Source organism: Cuculus canorus, chromosome 1 (genome assembly GCF_017976375.1).
Source record: "Cuculus canorus isolate bCucCan1 chromosome 1, bCucCan1.pri, whole genome shotgun sequence".
Taxonomy (NCBI): Eukaryota; Metazoa; Chordata; class Aves; order Cuculiformes; family Cuculidae; genus Cuculus; species Cuculus canorus.
Genome location: NC_071401.1, coordinates 182,437,434 through 182,465,061, shown reverse-complemented (window position 1 = coordinate 182,465,061; position 27,628 = coordinate 182,437,434). Strand labels below are relative to the sequence as shown.

The 27,628-nt window shown below is 36.9% G+C and overlaps 1 protein-coding gene across 1 annotated transcript in view; it reads left to right on the top strand.

Moving 5' to 3' along the window:
* Positions 1-27,628, top strand: part of CTTNBP2 (cortactin binding protein 2) — an 88,275-nt gene that overhangs the window by 51,343 nt on the left and 9,304 nt on the right. Inside the window, exons 6-17 of the mRNA XM_054076843.1 lie at positions 5,135-5,234; positions 6,428-6,578; positions 7,068-7,322; positions 10,432-10,549; positions 12,947-13,222; positions 14,054-14,149; positions 15,786-15,865; positions 18,268-18,354; positions 18,438-18,537; positions 20,967-21,119; positions 21,406-21,593; positions 24,473-24,651. Coding sequence (XP_053932818.1) covers positions 5,135-5,234; positions 6,428-6,578; positions 7,068-7,322; positions 10,432-10,549; positions 12,947-13,222; positions 14,054-14,149; positions 15,786-15,865; positions 18,268-18,354; positions 18,438-18,537; positions 20,967-21,119; positions 21,406-21,593; positions 24,473-24,651 — 1,783 coding nt within the window. The remainder of the gene's footprint in view (positions 1-5,134; positions 5,235-6,427; positions 6,579-7,067; positions 7,323-10,431; positions 10,550-12,946; positions 13,223-14,053; positions 14,150-15,785; positions 15,866-18,267; positions 18,355-18,437; positions 18,538-20,966; positions 21,120-21,405; positions 21,594-24,472; positions 24,652-27,628) is intronic.

Here is a 27,628-nt window from a genome sequence, read left to right as displayed (position 1 = left end):
ATTTATGAGTATGAGTATGAGTATGAGTATGTGACAAAAGTAGCAGTATAGCGTATGTATAAGCAATACTTCCAGAGGCAGAATTTTGGAACACAGAAAGCATTCTTGCTTGTGGTAACATTCTGCAGGAACATCCATTCTAATTCTCCTCTCCCTTCCTGTAAAAAGCCACTGGATATCATCACCCCATGTTCTGTGACAAACTAAAGAATTTTTTTAGCAAAGGCAACTTGAAAGTACTTTCCTTTATGGGGAGTAAGAAGGAAAGAAAAGGTCATGACCGGTGTTTTGATCTCTGCAGCAGCAGTGAAAATGGTGGAAGGTTGTTTCAGGGTAGTGTGGTACTTGGGAAATAAAATTGTCTTTATTTTTGAATGAGATGAAATAGCCTTAGTTTGTTCTTTAGGCTCTACTGACAGAGTTTATGTTTTTCTTTTCCTCATGACCCCAACCCTCAGTCTCGAGGAGGTGGTATCTCTGAACCTTCATATTTTATGAATATATTCATGAAATGAGGCAAATATGTTAGTAACATACAAATATCATGGATACAAACTCCAAGTAATAATTTTCAGACTGTCTCTTAATATTTCAGACAGGCTCTGGAATAGCAGCTTTCTTTGAAATTCCAGTACACGTTACTGTAGTTTTTTCTACTTACATAAAAATCTCCTAGATTCTTGTATTTCAACTAGTATCATCATGCTGGTTTGGACACTAAAGATGAAATCCACCAATACCAATGACAAAAAAATTCATTAAGTTTTTATAAAGTTGAGACTTTATTTTACAGTAGAAGGTCAAACATAGTGCCTTTAAAGCCACTGCTTTCAAGAGTATTTTGCAGTTTTATTTAGCAATGTACTTGCTAGTGACATTGAAAACCTCAATCCAGTGTTCAAAATAGTATTTAGAGAGAATATTCTTCAGGATATTTTAAAATCAAAGTAAAGTTAGGATCCTAAACTCATAGCTGGGCAGATAGTGTACATTTTTCTGACATGTTCAGGGTTAATTTTGTATAGGGATAGGAGGAATTTTTCCTTTGTTTGGAATGGTATATTTTGTCTTTCCTTGCTAGGTACTATGGTTTACTTCATAGGAACATCTGGGCCTTTTCATCTGACAGATTATTTATTGTTGTCAAGACCCTTAAAATATGGAAAAGTCCTTTATTTTATTTTCTTCCTTTGGTGTTGGAGTTTTGGGGTTTTTTTCAACTTTCTCTTCAGTATTACGAATCCAAGTTTATTGTATTGTGTGAATTTATTTTTACCCCCTCAATGAGTGAATATTCTGTGGGTTCTTCTAGAATGGCATCCATTTATCATTGCTGGTGTTTGTGGAAGACCACAATTGATGCAGTCCTTCTTAACTTACCTTGTATTCCTAAAACGTTCCAAAGCAATTGTCCTGATTTTCAGTTACGATTACTGAGCAGCTCTTACTGACAGCAAAAGCAATTTGATTTCTCATTTTATTGCCGAAATTTCAAATAAGAGGCACTTGACAGAAGTATGGAAACACAGTAATAAAAACAAACACATGCATATGCATCCTGTAATTGCTTAGTATCTTTTACTTTTCAAGTTAAAAAATATTTTACAGAGGTTTTAGTGTTGCTCTTCTTTTTATAGTTGACAGGATGTGAAAACACTTTGTTGTACAAATCATAGCATTTTAGCGACTAAATGGATTGCATGAATTCTGAATAGGAGAATCACACAGAAGCAGTGCTGATGTCTCCTTATACATTACATGAAGAGAATAATGGATTCACAATATTTTTGGAGAAATGTTTCTGTGCTTAAGTTTAATACATAATCCTTTCTTTGTTATTTGTAGTTTGTTTCCAAGAGCGTGGAGAGATGCAACTCTTCAAAGTGGAGACTTTTAAAGACAAATTTATGTAGAAATATATAGACTTATAAAAGGAAGTATAAGAATAAAACTCTTATTTTAAAAACTCCTTTTTAATAGCTTTTTCTAACTAACCAAGTGGAAAGAAATGACACTGATGTAATTTTAAGATAAAATAACTTATTGTACAAAGTTTTTCGTTGCGTTGAGTAGGATTATCAATGGTAAGTTACTGTCTTTTGGCTGTTTGGTTCTTTTTCCTTAGAACTATAGACTCATTTATGTTGGAAAAGAGCTTTAAGAACATTGAGTGCAACCTTAAGACTTAACACATGGGTGATTGCACCGTAATTAAATTTTCAACCTAGAGTTAGTGACTAAATAGATTCAGAGATTCTGGGATCCCTTTTTTCTTCTGCGTGAACTCACAAGATTTTCTGATTTTTCCTGGGAAGTAGTTGGCTTGGAAAAAGAAGAGTAGCTTTAGAGTTTTTAAAAGCCAGCGCAGTGATTACCTCCCGTCAGAAAGAAACACCACCTTGCAGAGTGTATGGGAAGAGTGGAAACTGAATGATTTCCACACATTTTCAGTGGAGAAATAGAGTATTTGAGATGTGTTGGTAACCAGCATGGTGGCACCAGCTGTTGCGTGCTTGCAGCCCTGTCTGCAGAGAAAATTGAGTTACCCAAGAGAACACTCAATATTCTTTCCTATTCTTTCCTACTTGCAAAATATGTAGCCTTCCTGTTCATAAAGAGTTGCCTTTTGAGAGCTGCAGCTGAGGGTTTTTCCAGCACATGAAGCACATAGCAGCTGCTTTGTTTCCTGCACATGTTGTCCCTAATTCTGTGGATCTGAGAGATAGAACTTCACCCTAAAAATATACACTGAATGTTTTCTTTGTGTTTGAATGTACATGAGGGAACTGCTAATTTTATGGTTTAACCACTAGATTGGGAGAACTGAAGAGATTGGTTTTTCAGGCCATCTTGGTTTGATCCAATGACAAAGCTGGAGCTGCTTTGGTCTGTTATGCACTTGGTAACATGTACAGTAGTTCACTCAGCTAATATATCCGCATATCTGTATTGTGTTGCCAATCCTGACCATTCTCTGCCACATGCAAGATGGTTGAGAAAGAGAGAATTAAATAATAAAAGTTCTTGAAACTAAGAGACATGAAGAGAATAACAACAACATCCTTTGGACTCAGCTATGTGCTAATCATATGCATTTATGGTATAATTGATTCTCTTCTATCCTGAGTATTTGGAGGCTGTGGCACCCTGCTTTATAGGAAAAACTGGAATGATGTGGGAAGTAGGAAGGAGTGAGGTGCAGAGGCATACAGCTACATGGAGTCAGCTCTGCCGAGCCACTGGATGTATCTGCATGGTGTTTGCCAGCACTCTGGAAGAACTAACTACCCAGCTGTGGTGGAGAGCAGTAAAGTCTCCAGGTGCTTGTGCTAATACGCTTCCATGTTTTGCTTTTGCATTAACCAAAACTTTTAACTGAGTGACAACATTGATGTCTGTCTTGTGCCTGCCCTTCTGCCAAGTCCTCTCCGCTGCTGATTTCTTCTGTGGCAGACAGCAGTGAGGTGGAGTTAATGAGCCTGGACTGACCCAAATTACTAGTCTCCAAACCCTACTCAAAAGTCCATGCAAAGAACCCGGGCTTCTTGGAGATTATTGTGTTTTTACTTGATATGCCACCAGAACAAGTCATGTAGACCTTACTGGCTCACATGGTATGCTTTCTAAAAGTAGTTGTATTTCCTCATGCTTACACCTGTTCTTGAGAATAAACAGCTCTTCTCAGTGATCTTCATCAGAAACAGTATTTTCATACAGATAAGCTATCACCTGAATAATATGCCAATCTATAATTTTGAGTTAACCATACCTTTCTAGAAAGGTGGTGGTGTTTTGTGCGTTTGTCATGGCTTTTGCATGGCTAACATATGCTTTATGAAGAAACCAAGGAGTGTTCTGATGAAATACTTGCAACTGCTAGAAGGAATTTGTTTCAGCATCCTTCAGACACTTCAGGACTACTTTAGGATGGCAAGCAGGAATCTGTATTTTCAAGTTAATTGTTTAATTTAAGACTGGGATTGACAATGAAAAGATGAAAAAAATGGCATTGTTTGCAGAGTATATCTTTCTGTTAAGAAGTGATTGAAAATATTTGATTTTAATTGGTATTACCTTACAAGTGGAAATAGTAGGTAAGCTAGTTAACAGAGATCTTCTTTATGACTTAAAAAAAAAAATTACAAATGAAGTCCTGATAGTTTATCCTGACAACCAACTTTAAAAAAAAAAAAATTATTTTCAGATTAGATTACATAGTTAAAATTTTAAGAATCTTAATTTAAAATGCAGTAATTTACAGTGTTTTAAAAACTTATTCCTTAATGTTAGAGTATTTATTCAATCAAACCCACATGTGTATTACTATTTGAAAGAACTGTAACAGAAGTAAATATGTTCAGGAATAGTTTAGATTAGTCCGGTTTCTAAGTAATTCTAAATATAGGTTTCTGATATCAAGAGATAAGTTTCAAGAGGTCAGGAGTTTATAATTAGTATTCCAGCTGAGATTATTTTTGAAGTAGTAGTTACAACTGAAAAAGTCTTGTTTTATTTTGGTCTGGAATTAATTTCAAGAACATAGAGCAGGTTAAATATTTTCTTCAAACTTAATTGCATCAAATAATATTCCAATTTGCAGATGAAAAGCAGTCTAATTACTATGTAATTGTCTCCATTTAGCTGTAGGATGGTAGAATCAGGCTGGCACTATTTTTAGCATGTCATTTTGGAAATATCTGAATGAGAGTGGTTTGGGGAGGTTTGAGTTTATCAGCTTATCTTGTCATTGCAATCCCAAGTCAAAGTATCCTAAAATAAGACTGGCGATCCTGTTGTTTGAGTTATGTGTGGCTTGTGAGCATCTCTGGGGCTGTCATATCCAGGGTGTGCCACATTACTCTCAATGGAACTACGCTATCAACACTCTGGGACTTGCCAGGAATGAGCAGGCATTTGGATCCCAGCCCTTTTTGTAAAAGAATAGCAGTGTCCTCGAGTCGATTCTCACCTCTCTCCTAAAATCTACTTCCTGAGTTTCTACTTTGGTTTGCTAAGTTTTGTGATGTACAGTTAAAAAGACTGGCTGCTGTTGTCCCTTGAGCAGGTTTTAACTTCTGGTGGTTTTAACCATTTGCTTTTGTTGCATCGATCTATGTTTTTGCTCAATTTATAGATTGTGTGAGATTGCTGCTGACTGCAGAAGCACAAGTTGATGCTGCTGATAAAAATGGCTTTACACCCTTGTGTTCAGCAGTTGCTCAGGGACATGTCAAGTAAGTTGTAAGATTTTGTCTGTCAGGTATTACTCAGCTTTATATCCTCTTTACATTATATTGTATACTGTTTTCATTATATTACTGTTGCAGTTTTAGGTATGAATGCATTTATCCATCATTTATTGAAAGCATCTACTGAAACTCATATTGACGTGTATTTTTAAATACTTGTGAATTTTTTTAATCTATACTTTCTTATATACTTATATTCTTATATATACTGTGCATTTTTTAAATGTTTTATCACCTTGTTTTTTAGAGTATAGTCTCCTAATCAGAAGCTATTTGGCATTGCAGTAATTGCTTTGAGGCTTTATTGCTGATACCCTTCTATTTTTATGGACTAACAAGTATTGAGGCAGGGAGATGGGGAATTATCTTTGTTTTTAGCCCTTGTTTGCACTGCAGAGGGAATAGACTGGTGTTAAGATTTTTCTGAAGTCTCGAGAGTTTGTTGAAAAGCTGGGTTTGGAAATGGAAAGGGAAGCAACTTGGGTACGAGAATCAGGAAGAAAACTGAAGCTACTGGTACAGGGTTGTGAGGAAGTACAAGACCTGGGATCCTAGTGCCAGTCCCTAGTGAGTTGCTCTTCAGCACTCTGCCTAATCATCTGTGCCCCTTGATCCAGTAGCTGCTACCAATACACACCAAGCCATCTTTCTGGAGTAGCCTCCATTCAGGGATGTGAGTAGTGGGTGGTGCCATAGCTGTTTTGCTCTCCTAAACAGGTTACTTCCCTAGGCAGTATGGGGAAGTACTTCCCTTTTGCTGGTATGTAAAGCTAGTTGTAGTCCTTTTTCCCTGCCCCCCTTTTCTTTTTAAAACTATTTTAAATATCATTAGTCAACAAAGAAATGTTACTTTTTTGCTCAGCTGAAGGCTTTTTTTCCTCAAGTGGCTCCCATCAAGTTTTTATTAACCGCATAAAATTACATGTTTGAAATTCAGAGTTTTTAAATGCAGTTACAGTATTTTAAGATTTATGGATTTAAAGTAACCTGATTTTTTGTCTTCAAGCCCATGTATAAAATTATACCTTATACTTGTGTATATGTGATAGATAAAATCACAGGTAGAATTGTTCCGATAAAATCAGTACTTTCTAAAAGAATATTTAAAATGTCTAAGTTTTACAGAGGTTTTGGATGTCAAATATAAGATGACTTTACTACCTTATTGTTTGCTGTAGGTGTGCAGAATTATTAATTATGTATCAGGCTGATATTAACCATGCTGCTGAAAGAGGACAGACACCTTTGTACCTGGCCTGTAAAAATGGAAATAACAATTGTATTAAGCTACTGTTGGAAGGTGGAGCAGATCGAACAGTAAAAACCAGTGTAAGTTAAAATAGTTTATAAATTACCTTGTATAGTACTGAATAACTCCTAAGAGCTCGGAAATACTTATTTGACCATGATGTCAAACCCATGAAAATATCTGACTAGTAAACTGGTTAATGCAATGTGGAACAAATTATTGATCATTAGAATTATATTAGTTTGAGGTACAAAAATGGAAGCAGTTTATTAACAGCATGTAAGTCCTATATCACTTAGAGTCTTCTAGAAATTTTGAAGTCTGTGTCTGATGGACTGTCCTTGGAAAAAGCTGTAAAATTTTCTTTTTGCTACATTTTCGTCCCCCTCATCCTTCCACCCCAAACACGTAAAAGCAACTCTGTTTTTCCAAAGGATTACTATGTCACTCTTACTTACCTTTTTAATTTCCAAACAGAGCTTTCCATTCAGGTTCATTGCTCATACAAGTTATGCAAACAGTTTTCTATGTATTTGGTGGGAGTGTGCTTTTTGCTTTTGTTTTTTTAGGATGGCTGGTCACCAATTCACGCAGCAGTGGATTCTGGTAATGTTGACTGTCTCAAGCTCCTTATGTACTATGGGAAGCCTAACAATGGGAACTCTTTTACTGGTGCGGAGCCTAATTTAGACTACTTTGATTTGGAGAAGAGAGAAGACAACTATAGCACTAGCTTAAAGCCTGTTATTTCTGCAGATCTCCTCAACCATGCTGACAAAGAGGGTTGGACTGCTGCCCACATAGCAGCATCAAAAGGCTTTAAGGTCAGTCAATGTGAACAAGTTACAGTAACCCAATAGAATTTAGGCAAGATAAGCCCTTCTTTTTTATCTTTGAGGAATAAAACTTAGATGTTGAATCTAAGTATGTTATCTAATTTATTGTCACAGTTGATTTAACAGAAATAGAGAGAAACTTCCAGTGGAAAAATTACTCCAGAAGCTGGGTGTCAAATGGGGTGGACTGTCATGTTTAAATGCCTATTTATTTTGGGATAACAATAGAAAGAGAAAATATGATTACTTAAGATTCAGATTTTCAGAGTTAAGTGAGGTGAACTGTACTCTAAATGCTGATTAATTTGGTGTCATGTACTTAGAGATATTAGAAGGGCATAGTTTCCGGTTACAGTTAGGAATCATGTAAAAATGAACAATTTTTTCCTGTGGGAGGAAGGAGAGGAAAAGAAACTTGAGAATCAGATTTGTGCAGTAATACATTGATTTGTTATTTTGGGCAGCCTTTTTAGCAGACAATGAATCACTGGGAGGGGGGGGGCTGGGATAACTGGTAACATGGAGAATGACCTGACAGGTCTTACTGATGATAAACAAGAAGATTTCTGGAAATTTACTATTACTTGAAGAATTTGATAGCAGAATCTTTATACTTCTGACTGTTTAAAGGGTATTTTTTTTATGACAACTGTCAGTGAAATCTTACTGTGAAACTTTTACCTAAGGAAAAAATAGAGGATACGAAACAGAGAACAGAGCAAATTTTAAGAAAATGTAGTCCAAGACTTGGAAAATCATGTTGTGATTACATGCCCAATTCAATGTCTATCATTATGTTTGCTTTTTTATTCCCTGATAAATTTACTATGATAATTTCAAAATAGGCACAGATTTAAGATTCTGTTTATTCGTGTTTTTTTAGAGACCAGCCAATGCAGCAGTTTGCATTAAAACAGAGCCAGTGTTCCATTACCAGTGTCTGTTAGGCAGGTACAGGCTCTTATTTCAGTTTCCATTCATCTGAATTTAGGTGGAGTTTAAGATATTTTTTGTAGTCTGCAAATACCTAAATAATGAGCAATATATTGCTTATTTCTACAATAATATAATCCTGACAAACTTGGAAGCTAGGTTTTATTTACTGTGTAAAAGAGGCTTTGGTTAGCTGTTCTCTCTGAAGGCTCTGACACCAGAAGTCTTCACATATACCTTTCATAAATAACTCAAGGTTTCTAGTTTCGGAGCACGTTCCAAGCCAACTGTTCTATAAGATGTCTCTGGAGGGTTGAGGGTACCCTCTTAGGTTATAAAAGCAATAGATAGCTGGCAGTCAAGTTCCTGGTTTTGATGTTGCAGAGGCTTTATATAATTGCATTTGATTAAATGCATTTATTGACACAAGAGAAGTTTAGTACATAAAGAAGCTAAAGCAAGCTTAACAGCCATCTTCCAATACTGTTAACACTTTGTTTTCATTCTCTAATCCTTTATCTGCACTGCATGTCATTCGTGACACTACATAATAGTGTTGACAACTTGCACCCTTTTCTTTCAACATTCATAGGTACCATTCTTTATAGATGAATTATACTAGGGCATCTTAGGTGCTGTTCCATAGGCAAGAAAGCCAAGAAAACTTCTCATTTTACTAAGGAAATAAGCCTCATGTCTTTGTTCTTTACCTCTTCTTTCTTCCCTCTTCCGATTTTCCACCTCACAGTTTAGTCCTCTGCCTTTTGCTATCTTTGCTATTCGTTGCACCCATTTGAGAGACAGAGTTAACTTACTAACCTGGCAAGAAAATATGCTCTTCTTTTCTGGTTAATTTTCTTCTGGCACGGTTAGTGAGCTATTCGATTTTTTAGAAGTTCTTGCAAGTGCTGGAACCACAATCTGGTAAAATTTCATTTCAGAGGGAAATATAGCTTGAGTGACTGTTTTTTTTATGGAAGTTGTTAGAGTATCAGAAACACTGTCATAAGTCTTTCTGTTAGAAGGGCTGCAAAATAGGTAACAGTAGCCAAATGTGCAAGGAGCCACTGTTCTGAATTGAAATACTTAATGGCTGCTTGTCTGTGTTTTTAAAGTTTAGTTTCTCTGCTACCATTAACTCCAGAGGTTATCAATACAGTACCAACTAGTATAATTTCTGATGATGTCTTTTTTTAATATGGATATCTGTCCTTGAAAGGCATGTCTGAGGATGACAATGCTTTCAAGAAGGCTACCTGTATTGTTGAATGGATGATCATTAGAAATCAGGACTTAACCAGTCCTCTGATCGCCAGTCAATCAACAGTTGAATGTAGTTTTGTGAGGGCTTTTTTTCTGCTCTAGTAGTTTGGGAGTATCTATATAATTAGTTTTTTTCGTGCTACATTATGATTGTACCAATCCGAATTTATCTGTTAGAAGCTTGTTTCTAATGAATTGTAATGAATTTTTGCTTTTGTTGAGCGTATGACTTTTTAAGTCTTTGAATTTTAAGAGGACATCATGTTGTTGGCATCCACAAATGCATTTTTATTTCACTGAATTATTGCTATGCTTGCAGAAATTCAGGTTTACCTGCCAAGGAAGAGTCTTGCAAGGTGATTTTAAAATGATTGTTTTTCTTTTGCTGAGTCCCACTTAGATGTCAGGCATGATGAAAACTCCTACTTGGTGAATTGCAAAGTGAAAACTGGTTTTATGGATTGCCATCTGAATAGATTCATTGATTAGTCTGTATTAAGCTTTAGAATTGCTTTTGTATTGTTGCTGGAACATTGAGGCCAAGTTGTGCAAAACAGGATGCATACTAGGGCTTCTATTTCCTAATGTGAATCCATAAACTGGTAACCAGATGTTTTTCACTTATACTGATCAGCATCTGATGCTTCAAGACTATAGAAACTTGGCTGCATATGTTCTGCTTTTTCAAATTTGATTTGAGACTTTCAAATCTGCTATAAAATATTTTTACTTCTTGTTTTTAATGCTATGCGGAGCATCATTTGGATGCTTGTATGTGGAAATTCCATAGCTATTTGGACATAGATGTGTAAGAGTTTCAATTAGGAGTCTGACTACATATTGGTAGAACTCTTTAATGTAGCAAATGGACAAGTAAATAATACAGTTCTTACCTTTGCAGAACTGTCTAGAAATCCTTTGTAGCCATGGTGGACTAGAGGCTGAGAGGAAAGATAAGTGTAATCGAACGTTGCATGATGTTGCTACTGATGATTGCAAACATCTCCTAGAAAACTTAAGTAAGTAATTGCTATCAGCACTATAAGAAATGTTTTTAGTAAAGAGCTTATGGGACAAAAATGAGAAACACTAAAAGGGTAGTTATCACATTTTTGGCACCACAAAATTCAGTTTTCTTATCCTTGCAAGTTTCGATTCTCCAAATTTTGCAAAAGTACAACAATTTTGTTGGAGGTTATAAAATCTTATGTCTCTATTTTTAAACCATTTGAAAAGATGTTGTGTATTTTACATGTGCAAAAATACAAATTCTCTTAGAATTTCTGAATCTAATATTAGTAATTACTTTTTCCAGAGCTATTAGCGTCGTGCTATCTTTTCAAGTTCTTGCAGAAAAAACACTTTGTGATGGATAGCTGTCATCTTTTGTCAGGCTAAGACAATCATCTAGTCAAATCTGAATCTCTTTTTAGAGTATAGTTTTATTTATCACTTGTTTATTATTGAGGGGACTGTTGTTCTTCAAAAAAGTCCCTAGAGACAACATCAAATAACATTTTTTCCAACATCAATAACTTCTGCCAGAAGATTGTTCTTCTGTCGGCACCTGTCATCTTCCTCCTTCTCTGTAAGTTTTCTCAGAATTCAGTAGAGCAGGCTGACCTCTGTATTTCTTGGGTTAGAGCTTAGTCCATCGACTCACAAGTTCTGTGTTTTCTATTTCTTTCTATAGTTAGAAGTCTTTCTTTGTAGATTTGTATGCTTTGTGTTCATCACCTTTTTTTTTGTGTGTTTGTGTGATTTGGTGTAGGGCTGTGAGTAATCAAGTTCACTGGTTATCAGCAAATTAGGGAAGCTTACTGTGTGCTTGCTCCTTCTGATTTTCCTCTTCAACTTTTATAATATCTAGGCTCTTACTATTTTATTGTAGGTGTAGAGGAGAATGCAACTCACTTTCTGTGAGAATCTCCTTTGTAGTCTATTTCTTTATTGGACTGAAACCAATTTCTCTTGGCTGAATCTGTAGCCTCTTAAATTAATGCTTGCATTATTTTCATCGTTCCTAGTACCCAGTTTCTCTGGTCAGGCTTATCATCAACCCAACTGCTTTTATCAGTCAGAACTTTTGGGCTCTTATTTCTCTTTTCTTTCATTTGTTAAGCCTGTAGTTAACATCACTGCAATCATAATTAGGTTTTTTTGCCCCCACAATATCTGATCTGTGGAAACTTGGGAACACCACTCTTATCTGGTTACACATGCCAACAAGCCAAGACTGCATTTTGGGTAAGCTGTGTATCTAACTTCCTCACAATTCAGTAAGGACAGGAGGATGTACCCTGACAGAGATGAAATACTGGGGGCCAGGATTGCCAGCTGTGCTGTAGAGGTCACGTGCACTGAAATTTAGGCAAACACTGTACCTCTGTCCTACGGACCTCCTTGTAGAGAACACTGTGTAGTTCTCATAGTAATTGCTCATTTCCCTGCGGTCCAGCCACCATAAGGGCAAGGCTTTGATACATTTTTCACAATCCCACATCTGAAAGATGCCTTTAAGTAATCTTTTCCCTATGGTAGGCCAGTGGGTTTCAATCAATGCTTTTCTGACATCAGAAAAGCTTCATTGGTTTGTATCAGATGAAGATGTGGCCTCTGAACTCAAAAGCAAAACTAAGATAATGTTGCAAGATTTCATAGTAAGCTGATATCTTTTTTTGTTCTTGTGCACTTACTTTTAACATCAGTGATAATTTCTGAGAGGTATTGTTTTGGCATTAAAGTTAGAAGATAGCTTCTTAGTCATCTAAATGACTAAGAACTTCTGCTGAGCTGTATTCCATCATTCGAAAAGCAAGATTTAAAATAACTTCATTAAATGAATTTTGTTTCTAGAATGCATATGTAAATTTTTTACTTTCTTTGTTTAATATTTTGTCAGTTTATTCTGTAGCAAATGAAAGATATAATTCCAAGCGAACTTTCTGTCTTAGCTTTTATTTAAAGATATTTGTCTTGCCTAACTCTGTTTTCCACTCATACACTAGTGCCAGAAAATTCCTTTCTGCATTGATAATTAAAATGCGCACAACCACAATAAACTGAAATGTTGAAACACTACCTACCATCTGTCTTAATTTATAAGAAATTAGTCTGTAAAGAGGAAATAAAAGATTAAGTTTTGTCTTGTTTCCTATTATTTAATCATAATAATAATGCTTTTTTCTAATGTAAAAATAAGATTGATTGTAATGTAAAAAAAGATACGAGTTTTTCACCACTGTTTTGCTTTTGTGGTGGTGATGTGTGCTGCTCTTTTAACATTTGCTTTTCTGTAGCAGGAATTATTTTGTAGCTTTCCTTTGCAATATTAGTTGCTATTAGTCTGTAATAATAGGACGTTTCTCATTGAGTTGCACAGTTTTTCTCATTCTTGGTTTTCTGTTTTTCAACAGATGCTCTCAGTGTACCTGTAAGGATTTCAGTCAGTGGCATTGAACCAGCCCATTGTGGTGCAGAGGAATTTGATACTGAAAACACAATATGTGTTTTAAATATCCGCAAACAGACATCATGGGATGATTTTTCAAAAGCAGTGAGTCAGGCAGTGACAAACCATTTCCAGGCGATTGCTTCTGATGGATGGAAGAGCCTAGAAGACCTGTCATTTAATAGTGCTGCAGAATCCAACATTGGCCTCGGTGCAAGCAGTATACTATCTGTCAAACTAGGTATCAATGCTGGTGTAATAAGAAAAGCTAAAATTGGGGGCTTTCTTTAATTTCTGAAATTTTGTAAGTAAGATAAAAATATCTGGAGATTTCTGGATCTTTTAAAGCTTACACTAAGATCTTAAAGACTAATACTAGTGATGAAACTTTGAACAATACTGGCATGAAAGCATTTTTTTACTTTTAGTTATATGTATGGTAAAATGGGCCTCAGGGACCATGAGACCCTATGTTGATTAGTCCGTCACTCAATGTAGTAGTCAAGTGGAGAGACCTGTATTAAAGGTGAAACAAAACAATCCAAAGCCAACACTGTATCTCCTTACAGTATCTCCGAAGTGTACAGTAAATCCAGACAGTAAATCATCAGCATAGGTAGAACAGAACTATTCCAGCTTTATATAACTTCACTTATCAAGGTAAAACAGAAAAATGTTTAAAATTATGAGAAATCAGCCAAACTGTGGTGGTAGTTATAAAAGTGGCATCAGATTCTGAAAATTTGTGTGCTTCGTCTTAAGTTTCCTTCCCCTCTCCATGTGCGCACCAACCAAAAAAATCCCTATTCACATTAGATTGGACAATGGACAAATAATCCTATTTTACTTTATTTTACATGTTAAGCTGTAAAGACAGGCCAGCTGTGTCTCAGTTGGGAGAAAGCATTAGTATCCTCAGTCGCATTCTGAGTAATAGCATGATTTAGTACATGGGACTGGTTTGTTTGTCAAATTTATAGTATATTGCACGCTGTAAGCAGGTGAATATACTTGAGCACTGGACACTTTGCATAGATATAGGGTATATCTCGCTTATTTTTTCTTTTAACAGGAAACGTTTCATGGTCAACAGGTCAGATTTTTTCCCAGCCACCATGGGACTTTTTGAAGAATAACAGAGCCGAGCATATCACAGTGTTTTTGTTTGGTAATTTCCATTTATAATTTTCAGGTTTGAATGGTAGGCCCCTCTGTGAAATACATAGTTTGAGAATGATTTACTGCTGGGTTTGTTCTTCAGTGTTGCTTGTTCCTCAGAAATATCATATCCAATTAATTGTTTAACTAGATTTGAAAGGGTCTACAACATTTTGAAAATATACTATACTTTCAAATATACTATACATACATATACTATATACTACTATTTGAAAATATACTATATACGTCTAGACTTCTGTAAAGCCTTTGATACAGTCCCCTCCAGCATCCTTCTCTCTAAATCGGAGAGAGATGGATTTGATGAGTGGATGGTAAGGTGGATAAGAAACTGGTTGGATGGTCGTATTCAGAGAATAGTGGTCAATGGCTCAAAGTCCAGATGGAGATCCGTGACAAGTGGTGTCCCGCAGGGGTCCATACTGGGACCAGTGCTGTTCAATATCTTTATCAATTATATTGACAGCGAGATTGAGTGCACCCTCAGCAAGTTTGCGGATAACACCAAGCTGAGTGGTGTAGTTGCCACACCGGAAGGACAGGATGTCATCCAGAGGGACCTGGACAGGCTGGAGAAGTGGGCCTCTGAGAACCTCATGGGGTTTAACAAGGGCCAGGTGTAAGGTCCTGCACCTGGGTCGGGCAATCCCTGTTTTCAGTACACAGTGGGGGATGATGTAATTGAAACCAGCCCTGCAGAGAAGGACTTGGGGGTGCTTGTGAATGAGAAGCTTGACATGAGCCATCAATGTGCGCTTGCAGCCCAGAAGGCCAACCGTATCCTGGGCTGCATCAAAAGAAGCGTGGCCAGCAGGTCGAGGGAAGTGTTTCTGCACCTCTATTCCTCTCTCGTGAGACCTCATCTGGAACACTGTGTCCAGTTCTGGAATCCTCAATGTGAGAAGGACATGGAGCTGTTGGAACAGGTCCAGAGGAGGGCTACAAGGATGATGGGAGGGCTGGAGCACCTTCCATACGTAGACAGGCTGAGAGAGTTGGGCCTCTTCAGCCTGGAGAAGAGAAGGCTCAGAGGAGATCTAACAGAGACCTTCCAATACCTGAAGGGGGCCTACAGGAAACCTGGAAAGGGACTATTCGTAAAGGCTTGTGGGGATAGGACCAGGGGAATGGGTATAAACTGGAGAGGGGCAGATTTAGACTGGACATTAGGAAGAATTTCTTCACCATGAGAATGGTGAAACACTGGAACAGGTTGCCCAGGGAGGTTGTGGATGCTCCATCCCTGGAGGTGTTCAAGGCCAGGTTGGATGGGGCCTTGGGCAGCCTGATGTAGTGGTATGTCCCTGCCCATGGCAGGGGGATTGGAACTACATGATCTTTAAGGTCCCTTCTGACCCTAACTATACTATGATACTATGATACCATGATACTGACCCTACCACCTTTTCAGCTATATAGTAGTATCCATTTTACTTATGTCATGGATACATACCGCTGAATCCATGTTGCTAGATAAATACTTTAATTTCTTCACCATTTTAATGTGCATAGGCTGTAATTTAAGAGGTCACTGTAGAATGCTGCATGAAAACCATTTGTATCCATCATAGATGCTTGTAAACACTAGAGATTTAGAATAGTTATTTGTGTGTCTCTTTTTAAAGGACCTCAGGAAGGCTGCCTAAATAGTGTGACTTATGCATCTATGATCCATCTTCAGACACTTCAGAATTACCTTCGTCTAGTAAGTACTAAGCTAGCTTCTCTCACTGTGCTCTTTATACGTGAAAATACATCTGTAATAGTGATAACTAAAAAAAAAAAATTGATCTACTCTTTGAAAGAATTCCAAGACTTCTAAAAAATGAAATGGGATGAAAGCTGTTATTTTAAAATAAATTTCCCCATGAATCTTACCCCAATAATTTTAGTCACATGAGGGCATTAACTTCCTTCTCTAAAGTAACTGCCATCTGATGAAATAAAGTCTTAAGAAAATACATTAAAGCTCCATGATATCTTATTTCTTTCCAAAGTTATTTCGTTTCACTTTTTGAGGGGAAAGTAAATTAGAATAACATTCATGTAGGCAAACATTTGAGACTTCAAAAAGCACATGGAGGACAGGGAGGTGATTTGAGATAGCCGGCATGGGTTCACCAAGGGTAAGTTCTGCCTGACTAACTTAGTGGCTTTCTACGATGGGGTGATCATATCAGTGGACATGGGAAAAGCAATGGCTGTAATCTATCTGGACTTCTGTAAAGCCTTTGACACGATCCCCCGCAACATATTTCTCTCTAAATTGGAGAGATATAGATTTGATGGGTGGGTGGTTCAGTGGATAAGAAATTGGTTGCAGGTCACGTTCAGAGAGTTGTGGTCAACAGCTCAATTTCCAGATAGAGATCTGTGACAAGTGGTGTCCCGCAGGGGTCCGTACTGGGACCAGTGCTGTTCAATATCTTTATCAATTATATTGACAGTGAGATTGAGTGCACCCTCAGCAAGTTTGTAGATGACACCAAACTGAGTGGTGTAGTTGCCACATCAGAAGGACAGGATGTCATCCAGAGGGACCCGGACAGGCTGGAGAAGTGGGCCTCTGAGAACCTCATGAGGTTTAACAAGGCCAAGTACAAGGTCCTGCACCTGGGTTGGGGCAATCCCCAATTTCAATACACGATGAGGGATGATGTAATTGAGAGCAGCACTGCAGAGAAGGACTTAGGGGTGCTCGTTGATGAGAAGCTCAATATGAGCCATCGATGTGCACTCACAGCCCAGAAGGCCAACCATATCCTGGGCTGCATCAAAAGGAGAGTGGCAAGCAGGTTGAGGGAGATGATTCTCCCCCTCTATTCTGCTCTGGTGAGACCCAACCTGGAGTATTGTGTCCAGTTCTGAAATGCTCAACATAAGAAGAACATGGAAATGTTTAAACTGTCCAGATAAGGGCTACAAAGATGATCAGAGGGCTGGAGCACCTCTGCTGAGAGGACAGGCTGAGAGAGTAGGAGTTGTTCAGCCTAGAGAAGGCTCTGGGGAGACCTTATAGTGGCCTTCCAGTACCTGAAGGGGGCCAACAAGAAAGCTGGAATGGGAGTTTTTACAATGGCGTGGAATGATAGGACTAGAGGAATGGCTATAAATTGGAAGGGAAAAGATTTTGATTAGATATTGGGAAGAAATTCTTCATGATGGCCGTGGTGAGGCACTGGAACAGGTTGCCCAGAGAAGTCGTGGATACCCCATCCCTGGAGGTATTTAAGGATAGGTTGGATGGGGCCTTGAGCAGCCTGGTCTGATGGGAAGTGTCCCTGCCCATGGCGAGGGGGTTAGAACTAGGTGATCTTTAAGGTCCCTTCCAACCCAAATTAGTCTATAATTCTATGATTATTAGCTTGTGCATATGTATCTCCTCTCTTACTATTTATTTAATACCTCAAAATGTAAGGATAATTGGGTAATATGAGTTAGCTTTCATAGATCATTTGTTTTAATATTGCGAATCAAATCAAAATTAGTTTCAAACCTGCATAATTTCTGCTGTGTCCTTGGGCAGAATTTTATGTTGTTAGAAGCACAGTTAGATGTCATAGGTTTCTGCTGTATTTAACAATATTGCACAATGATATGAGTGTATTCCCTTACTGGCTATTTAGAGATAAAGTAATTTTGCAGTTAGGATATATGAAATCATTTTTATTCTACTGTATTGATAATATGATCACATTTCAACTGGAAATAAAGAGCTTTGTCTATGTCCTTATGTTAGTAGTGATCTGAACTACTTCTTAATAGTTTTAACATCATTATGGAGTATCTATTTTATTTCTAAATCAAGAAAAAATTGACTGCTAAAATCACCCTTCCTACGCTAATTTTTCAAGCTTTAACGGTTGTCATAATGACAAAATACCCTTTCATGTAGTTTTTCGAATTAGGGTATACATTTTTCAATATATTTTCAAGCTGTTGTATGCAAATATTGCCTATTTGAAAACTAATATAATATGGATTATCAGCTCCAGTAGTGCAAAATAAAGAATTTTGTCTATTGATGCTGATTGCCTCTTCTAGGTAAAAAAAAAAAGTAAATCCAAGTCTATGAACTTTCAAGAATAATTTGTTGTCTCTCTGTAGGTTGAACAATACCGTAATGTCATTTTCCATGGTCCAGAAGGAAGTTTGCAAGACTACATAGCATATCAGATTGCGGCCTGCATCAAGGTATTAACACAAACCTTTACAATAAATTACTTCATAAATTAGACTTGGTACTATTTCACCAAATCTGTACATTTTCAATACAGCAAAAGCAAGTGGCTGCAGGATCCACGTGTGAAATCATTAAAGTGGAAGTGAATGCTGGTTTCTCCAAGGAGCAGCTTGCAGAACTGTTCATCAGTAGTGGTAAGGTTATTTCAGCAGGACTGATTTTGGTAATTTGTAAGAAAAATTTTAATGACAAAAAGTAAAGAAATACAGTAAAATATTTTGCATAATGAGTGGCATGTTTTAACTGAAGCCATAGTTTTTCAGGTGCTTGGGGAATAATGGTTAGAGTCTAAATTGAGGTACAACTAAGTGTGACAGTCTCCTATGGAGCTCTGTCAGGTAAAATTAGTAGTTCCTACTATTTCTGTCTCATTCCATTTTCCCTTTGTGAGCCTTTAGAAGTTGGTTGCTATGGTTCGGATCTACTAAATCAGAAATGAAGGGCTATTGTTGCCTTATTGTAGCTGTTCTGTTTTTTTAAAAATAATATATATAAGCAGGAAAGCTATAATTACCACCTTTCTGGGAATAAAAGGAGCAGTGATGGAGTTCTTAAAAAGTCAGAGCACTTTCTTTTGATACACGTTTGTTTACTAAATACTTATGTGTGCCTCTGAGGCAAATCTTGTCACGTGGGCAGGTAAATGTTAGTGTGTGTGTGTGTGTGTGTGTGTGCACATGCACACGCTGACTCATTGCTACAGAAAACAGTTGAACTTCTGTAAAAATGAACAGTTTTCTCTTCGTGAACATGAATAACTACATGTAGATTGAAGTCCTGTTACTTGGGTGCTCCACAATGAAGTATTCTCAGAGTGTTCAGTAGGCTGTACCTGTGTAAATTCATGATAAATAATTGGAGTTTGGGGTTTTTATATTGATAAAACTAGCAGTATGGTTTGAATCTAACCCTGGTTAGATTCGTTTTCATCCAAAAATGTTGGGCTTTTCTGTTTTGTTATTATGGTCTCTTCAACAGCTCTATTTTAATTTTAGCTCTCATTCAATATAGTCATTCACATTAAAAATGAATGTGATAAATGTAATTACTGTATAGAAAAAGCTTGTGTTTCAGGAGCCATACTTTTCACATTTCACTTTCTGTACTGAAAGAGACTGGGCTTTAAGCACTTGAACTTGTACCAGTTTCAATTGTAACAGTGCAGGACTTCTGGATACATTATCATGTGCTACCATGCTGAAACTTTGAGACAGCCAAAGCTCTGAAAGGATCAGTCCCTGTCTTTTTCCTTCTCAGTATGGGAAGACTAGAGGCACCAAAAGGAATTGGAATCTCACAGACAAATGTTTTATTCAAACAAACTAGAATTAGCTAACTTAGTATAAAACCTACAATTCAGTGAATGAGACTGCTGCGTGTTTGCAGTGCGGGGCCTGTCCTTCAATTATGCTCTCATCCTGTAGCTTCCATGGGGTTACTTGGTTACCACAAACTCTGCACAGTCCCCTCTGCTCAGTAACAAAAGCAGAGCCATCCCATGGGTTCATACAATTATGTGCAACACTCCATTCTGTTTGTTACCATACTTCCTGGTATAAGTTCAGTCTATGTCAGTTTTTTCTCCCAGGAAATCCCGGTCACAGTTTGGAGGTTATCTTGTGCCAGTGATTATCCCCACGGGTCATTTTGAGTTCCATCACATTGCTGGGAGGCCATTTAGTCAGAAGTGAGCATTTGGCCTGCAGACGAGGAAATCATTCGTAGTCTGGTTTGTTTTACTAGCCACTGTCTCCGAGGAAAGCTTCCTCTTTTGAATGCTTTACTCTCTGTCAGCAACACACTTTTCTTAACAGTCTGTGCTTGCATTTCAGCATTGTGCTGCTTGTTAAATTTCTCATTTTTCTGCTTGCTTCTTGTCCTATTTTTCTGCCGTGTCACCTTTCCTAGGAGAGCATTCTCCTCCTCTTTCTGCGTAGTTCCATCAGAACTAGAGGCGGTACCTGTCCTCCTTGCTATCCAGCTATATCATCTTATTATAGAAGTAATATTCAGGAAACTGCAAATAAATAGCAATCATCTGCTACAGTCGGTTTCTGTTAGCTTTGCCCTATTACTCATCATTTTCCTTAATAACCATCTTTAGAACTACCTTCAGAAAGTTCTGAAATTATGTGAGACATGATATACTCATGACAAGTATATTACATAATATTTGTATTACAGAAGCATTCATCTGGGATTTAGTGTTACAGGAAAATTTCCAAAGGCTATATGTTTCCAGAGACCTTTGCTATGTTTTGTATTGAATTTATTTTCAGTGCACTAAAATCCTTCCCATCTATGAATTTCCCATTATAGCCATTTAAGGAATTTATTTTAATAACAACTTTAATTATTTTTGTTATTGTACAGTATGATCCTATTGTTTGATTATGTGCTTCCCATTTTGAACATATTATACAGTCTGTCTGCCTCTGTGAACAAGTTAAAAGGCAAAAAAAAATTAAAATATTTTTTTGTTGCATTTGTAGCCATGAAAGCTGTATACATGAATAAAAGTAAATTTTCGTAAGTAGACATTAATGGGATTTTTATATTTCAGCTTGTCTGGTCCCAGTTAAGCAGCCTCCTGTAAGCAAGACAACCATTGTGATTTTAGAAAATCTGGAGAGAGCTTCTTTGTCTGAATTACTAGGAGATTTTCTGGCACCTCTTGAGACTCGGAGTTCAGAAAATCCTTGCACTATTCAAAGAGGTATTTAAAGAATTTGGAATGGAAAAATGTTTTTACGGCAGCACATTTATATTATAGTACATGAAAAATTGGAAACTTAAAGGAGAGTTTTTATACTTTATGATTTTATATTTTATGTTTTTATATTTTATTGCAAACAGTTTTTCTTAACCAAATAGAGCATGTTTTAAGGCTAATTTGTGGTGAGTTTTCTTATTTCATCTTATTACGTCAATGATGCTTACTTTTATATTGTCATGTTAAAGATTTGAGTATTTGAGTAAAATTTTTTATGGTTCGTTTTTAGCAGATGGAGCTTCTGGTGCTTTTTACTTTCATGAGAACTGCTTTTTACTGGGGACAATTGCAAAGTGTCATCTTCATGGCTCTGACCTGCTGGTTCAGCAGCATTTCCGTTGGGTTCAACTGAGGTGGGATGCGGAACCAATGCGTGGCTTGCTTCAAAGATTTTTAAGAAGAAAAGTTATAAACAAGGTAAGAACTTGAGTCAGCTTCACCAATTTTGTTCGTCACTATGTCTGTGAAACACGTATGATGGCAATGTCGAAAGCTGAGCAGATAACTAAGCTGTTTCAGAAAAAAACAAACCTTTCTGGGAAGACACAGACTGCGTATCTGTCAATGTTGTGCTTGGTCTCATATAGGAACGTGTGTGGCCGTAACTGGTTAGTGTAAACACACAGGTTGGCTTTAAATGATGATACTGAGGATACTTGCTTGCCCACTGAATGAAAATATCCTTCAATATTTTTTTCACCTTCTTTGTGAGCACGATAGTAAGAACGTGTTCCACAAGTGTCAAATCCCTTCCTCAAGGAATTTATTGTATTTATTTAAAACAGGATAGTTATATGTCCTGTGTATATTGTCTATGTTTAAAGCAGTGAAAAGAGCTTTCCTGATTTTCTACTTACAGAGGAAAGAGGGGTGAAAATATATCAGTAGGGAAGTTGTTTTGAGTCACTTTGCTGAAAGTGAAACAAAAGTCCAAAAGAGAATAAAAGTCTGTTTTAACATGAATAAATAAGTGGAGGACAGAAAATGAAAAGAAAGATGTGGGCTAAAGCAGAATTGTGGAATTTTGAAAGTTATTTGGAAGAAAACCATTCCAGTGTGATAGCAGCTCTTTTAGACAGTCAGGCAGTGTTAGACTTTGGGAGGGGGGAGTTTAGTTGAAACAGCTGCAAAGGAAAATAATCTTGGCAGCAGAGTTTTGAACAGGCTTAGAAAGGGAGATTGTTCTAGGAATAGAAAAAACTGTCAGTAGTAAAGAGTCCTGGTCTGGGAAAACAGACCTACTGTTGGTTCTGAGTGTCCAGCTGTATGTATTTTGGTTGTCCTTGGGGATGTCATCTCCTGTACCCTGTGTCACAGTTCTCATCTATAAAAGCTTACTGATTCAAAGAGATCCTAAAGAAGAAAAGTGTGGTAACATTTCAGTTATGATAATAAGGAAATCTAAAAACATTCCTGTGTATACTTTAATAGCAAGAACAGGAATACACAACATGAAAAGAAAAAAAGATCATGTGAATTGTATCAATGAAACTTTTAATCAATTACTTTTCTTGCATTGCTTTTCCAAGTGTATAGTTATTTATAAGTACTTTTTTCTGTGTGAACATTGTTTATTTTCCCCACATGCTTTAAATCTTAGAGTCTCTACAGGCATAGTAAGCTAGAACCATTATGAGTGGTTGCCTGGTTGAGGGTATGAATGGTTTACAGAATCCTTACAGAGAGAGGATGGGGAGGGCAGCAATTGTCTGTAGGCAAGTAGGTGGGTTGGTTGAAGCTATCATCTTTCAGATACACTGTAGTGCTGGAATGAGGTGTAGACCAGAGGACAGTACAGCAGAAGTATGAAGCAGAATTCTCCTCCACCCTGTTGAGGAGAAAGCTTGTATTCTCAGGTCTACACTGTGATCTAAGCCCCTTTATAAAAGGACAGAAACACTTTGTCATAGATCATTCAAGATCAAAGTGAAAGACTATTGAGTGCAATGCCAAGAAATACAGCAATACAGACAGTTGCAGAGGCACTGGTATTCTTACTTGTTCACAGACAAAGGCTGGATCAAACTTATTCTACCAAACTGCTTTGGCTACCAGAACTTGCAACATCATGTAACAGATGTCATTTTCAGGCTTTGTTTAGGCTTAAAAGCAATTCTTAGTCTAATAGGTTAGAATTTCTTACTATTATGGTTCCTACCTCCGGCTGAAGTCGTACTGAATTTGGGTAGTAATCTCATTAAGTTTCTTTTCTCTAAAGCATATATGCAGATGGTGGCTGTTTGGAGAAAAAAAAAGCCGTATGTCTTCCTATATCTTCCCTAATTAAATAATGAATAAAAATGCCTGGTGTGCTAGTACTTTTTTTTTTTTAATACATACATATGTCATATGCAAATGCAATGCCAGCCAATGTGGGGCTTATAATAGTGGGTTCTAAAGTTAAAAATAGAATAAAGATTAATCTGTTATAAAAACCTAGAGGAAAGCTAAAGCACATTTATTGTTCCAACACTAGACTGTTTCAAAGATCCTTCCTCTATGTTCTGATACGTTGTTTGTGCCTTAATACTCATGTTTTCAGATGAAAAGCTCTTTTCTCCTTATTTTGGACTATTAGGATATATTGGAACAGTTTAAATGTTTTTCTACATTAACTTTATATTTTTCACCTGTAGACTTTGTCAAGAAGCTCTGGCTTCAGTGCTGGCCCTATCCCTAGTAGATCTTTTAATGCTTCCTGTAATTCAAACTGTTTTAGAGGATAATCATAGGATTAGGATGATGCAGACTGTAATTTGGAGTTAGATGAAATAGATTTTTCTGGCATCACATTATTTGCCTTTAGCAAGGCATACCAAAAAATGTAACTCTTAGAGGAAGGCATCTTTCTTTCATTGACACTAAATCTAAAATCAGTATTGAAATCCACTAAAAACTAGCCTGGATCATACTCAGACACTACTGTTCAGTATGATTGTATGTTCTTTTACATGCTTTATTTATATCCTATATGTTGCATAGGATATGGTAGGTATCTCTTGTAATCTTAATCTGAAACAGCTTTGAAATAGCACTGCTTCCATATTTGTCTCAGTTTCCTACAAATACAGGTACATCGATTTATTGATGAGTTATCTTTTAAAGTGTAGTTACGGAAATAACTTTTAATGCAAGACTTCAATATACTCCACAAAACACTTTGACCATTTTTTGATTGTTCCCAATTTTTGTAATAGCAATATACCAGGAAAAATAAGAACAAGCCTTCCTGGGGTTTCAAGGAAAGTGTTTTCTGCAGAATCTTATGTCGTGTCAAACATCTTTTCTCTCTGCAGTTCAGAGGTAAAGTACCTCCTCCGTGTGATCCTGTGTGCAAGATCATAGACTGGATTCTTGCTGTTTGGCACCAGCTGAACTCCTGCTTATCACGTCTAGGAGCGCCTGAAGCACTTATGGGGCCAAAACATTTCTTCTCCTGTCCTGTAGTGCCAGGGCATGGCCAAGTGACAGTGAAGTAAGATTTCTGTTCCTTGTTTGTTCAGCACAAAAATTCTCTCAAAACCCATCTGACTCAGTAACTTTCAAAGTATTTTAGCAGAAGTTATTGAAAGTTTTAAACTTCTGTATGATATTTAATTACGGCAAATAGGGCAAAAAAGAGATGTCTGACACTGGTTGAAAGTCAGTCTTGTTGGATCTTTCAGTTGTTTTGTGACACAAAGGTTCCAAAAAACTACTTGTAGTGGAATGGCTAATATTGCTCAACACTTTAAAGATTTTGGTTTTCATTTCAAGAGAGCACTGCAAAGAAATCTGTACATTAGGGAACAGACCAAAATAAGATTCAAGAATTCTGAGCTTAAAAAGTTAGTAGTTTCCTTTTGAAGTTGTACATGAGGAAAATTTGGAGGAATCATGAGGAAATATCTGGTATCATTTTTAAACATGCACACAATTTTACAGATGTATTAGCTTAGTAAATAAGGCAGATATATATATTTAGCTATACAAGTGGTTAGAAGTCCAGTAACATAAAAGAAGAGTGATGAAAATTTTGTCTTTCTTGCCTACAATTGTGTGAATATTTGCTTATAAGAAATAGTCATGGAATTTTAAAATACATTAATTTCATGCTAAAGGTAATTAACCTCTAATTAAGATTCAAACTTATTAAGAATTCAAATAATAACATTGGTTTGTAGAGATGCAACATTACTTTTCTCACCCTGATTCATATCGTCTCCTGAATTGCCACATCTATTCTCTTTCTGACTTTTCTCTCTTCTACCAGTTTCTGCTGACGCTTCTTCCAGGGTCCTTTGCTTAGTGTGTGCACTGGCTTTCTTATCTTTTCGTCTGTCTGCAGATCTTGATACATTATGCTTGTTCATTTTCCTTTTTTTCCTAAAAGGACAGATAGTATCTAACATCCAGAGTAATTATCGAAGTCTAAATGTAGATGCAGCATTGGGTACAGAAATTTTATGGGTACTGTGAAACAAAAAAAAATAAAGTATACCTTGCCTCTATCTCCTGTCCTTCTTTTGCATTATGTCCTGTGAAATGTCTTAATCTTTTATTTATTGCAATAGCTTTAGATACCTTAATTATGCACTTCTGAGTTTGGATTTCTCCTAAGTTTAACTTTGACTGGCTTCACAATGCTTTATTTTGAGCACAACTCCAACATGTCTTTTATAGTAGCAATATGCCATCTGACTCATTTTAGTGTAGCTTTTATCCAATAATAAACAATTAAAAAGATCAGCTCCAGTGAGCACTTACTGGATGCTTTTAGTTTAGCAGCATGATGGCTAACAGTCTGGTCTTATAACTAGCAATAAATAGCTTTAATTAGCAGCACACTGGTTGCTGTTATTTCAATCTAATTAACTATTCCTGCCCTCTTGCCCCTCTTCATTGTGCTGTTCATCTGCTTTTTGCATTTGTTAAAGCTTCACTGAGCCAGTTCAATTCATTAAGACAGTAGACAGCTATCTACAAACTATGTATGTCCGGGGCTGAGCGTTTGCATGAGGCCAGTGGCAGAGCAGGCAGCTGGGAAGGGAGGGAAGGTGTGACAGGCAATGCTTCCCTGCTGTGTGCTGTTTCATGTAGCTTCACGTGTTATGTAGAGTAGAGTGGATAAATGAGGAAAATTTTAGCTACAATTTTTTCTTGGTTTTGTCCTAGGGAATTAAAGATGATGTTCCAACAGGAAAGAATTTCACTTTAAAGCCCTTTTTCAGGGCCAAGGGAGTGCTACATCTTTCCCAAGTATCAACTGTATTAGAGGTGGGGACTTGGTCAAGATAAGCACAAACATAAGATTGAATTTAAATACCAGGTTGGAATTTTATTTAGTGAGGATGCCATTGTGCAGCCCATCAGTTGTTAACTGTAGTTTAGAATGGGCTCAATTAATTTTACCTTTGCAGCGTTCATTTCTGACCATTTATATTAGCGGTACTGCAAAATGTGAAAAGCTTACATAGGCACAAATGAGAGGTAGAGTTGTTTGTTACAAAAGTGAAAGCAATTGCTTATTTTGGTAGCCTAACCCAGCTAGCAGAGGCAGACTGCATTTATATGGAGCGTTGTCTACAGTATTACACTGCAGAAACTTCAAGGAACATCTCCGATTTTAATAATTACTAATTAATTTTCTTAGTAATGTAACTTTTATAGAGCTTGTACCAACACTTTGTAGCATGGTTTATGTATCATAAAAGCTCAATCTTATGCTTCCTAACTAACCAAAAATACATCTATCAAATGACTCATGCAATCTAACTTTAAAAAAAAAAACAAACCTCAAAGTCTTTTGGGTAATGAGAAGGCTTCTATGTGTCAGCATATCCAACAAAATGGTTCATTTAAGTCAAATAGACATTTAGCCTTCACTTTTTTGGAATGGATTTTTGCAGAGCTTAAACACAGCTTTATAGCCTATCATTTCTTATAGACCTTCAATATATAAACCCTCTGACTCTCAATCTTGCCATCTTCTTTCCATAAGAGGGTATAAGGAAAAAAAAGAGTTGGATTTGACCAAAAAAGATTGTCCTAATGTCTGTTACAGATGTGAGCTGAGCCCTAAGCCTGAAACTCTCAGCCTTTATCCTTTAAGAAGTATAAGCTGTAAGAAATAGCATTTATTTATTTTGTAATACAAACGTTTCAATCCTATGCTAAAGCGTAATAGTTCTTTCTTAGAAAAGCAAAAGTCCCAGAAGAACCATGTCACTTTCTATCAATTTTTTGTAATCGGACCAAGTCTCTAAACCAGTCAATCTGGAAAACCCACAGCATCCTGGAAACGCAGTTCACTATAGATCAAATAAACAGAAAGAGAGTGAGAGCAAGGCAGCTGTACAAAGAGAAAGGTCTTGTAAGCTGCACAAGTTTGGAAGGACACTGGAAAGGATGCAATCATAACTGAATACCTCCTTTTTCCCACACTGGCAGCAAATAGGCTATGACTGAACACC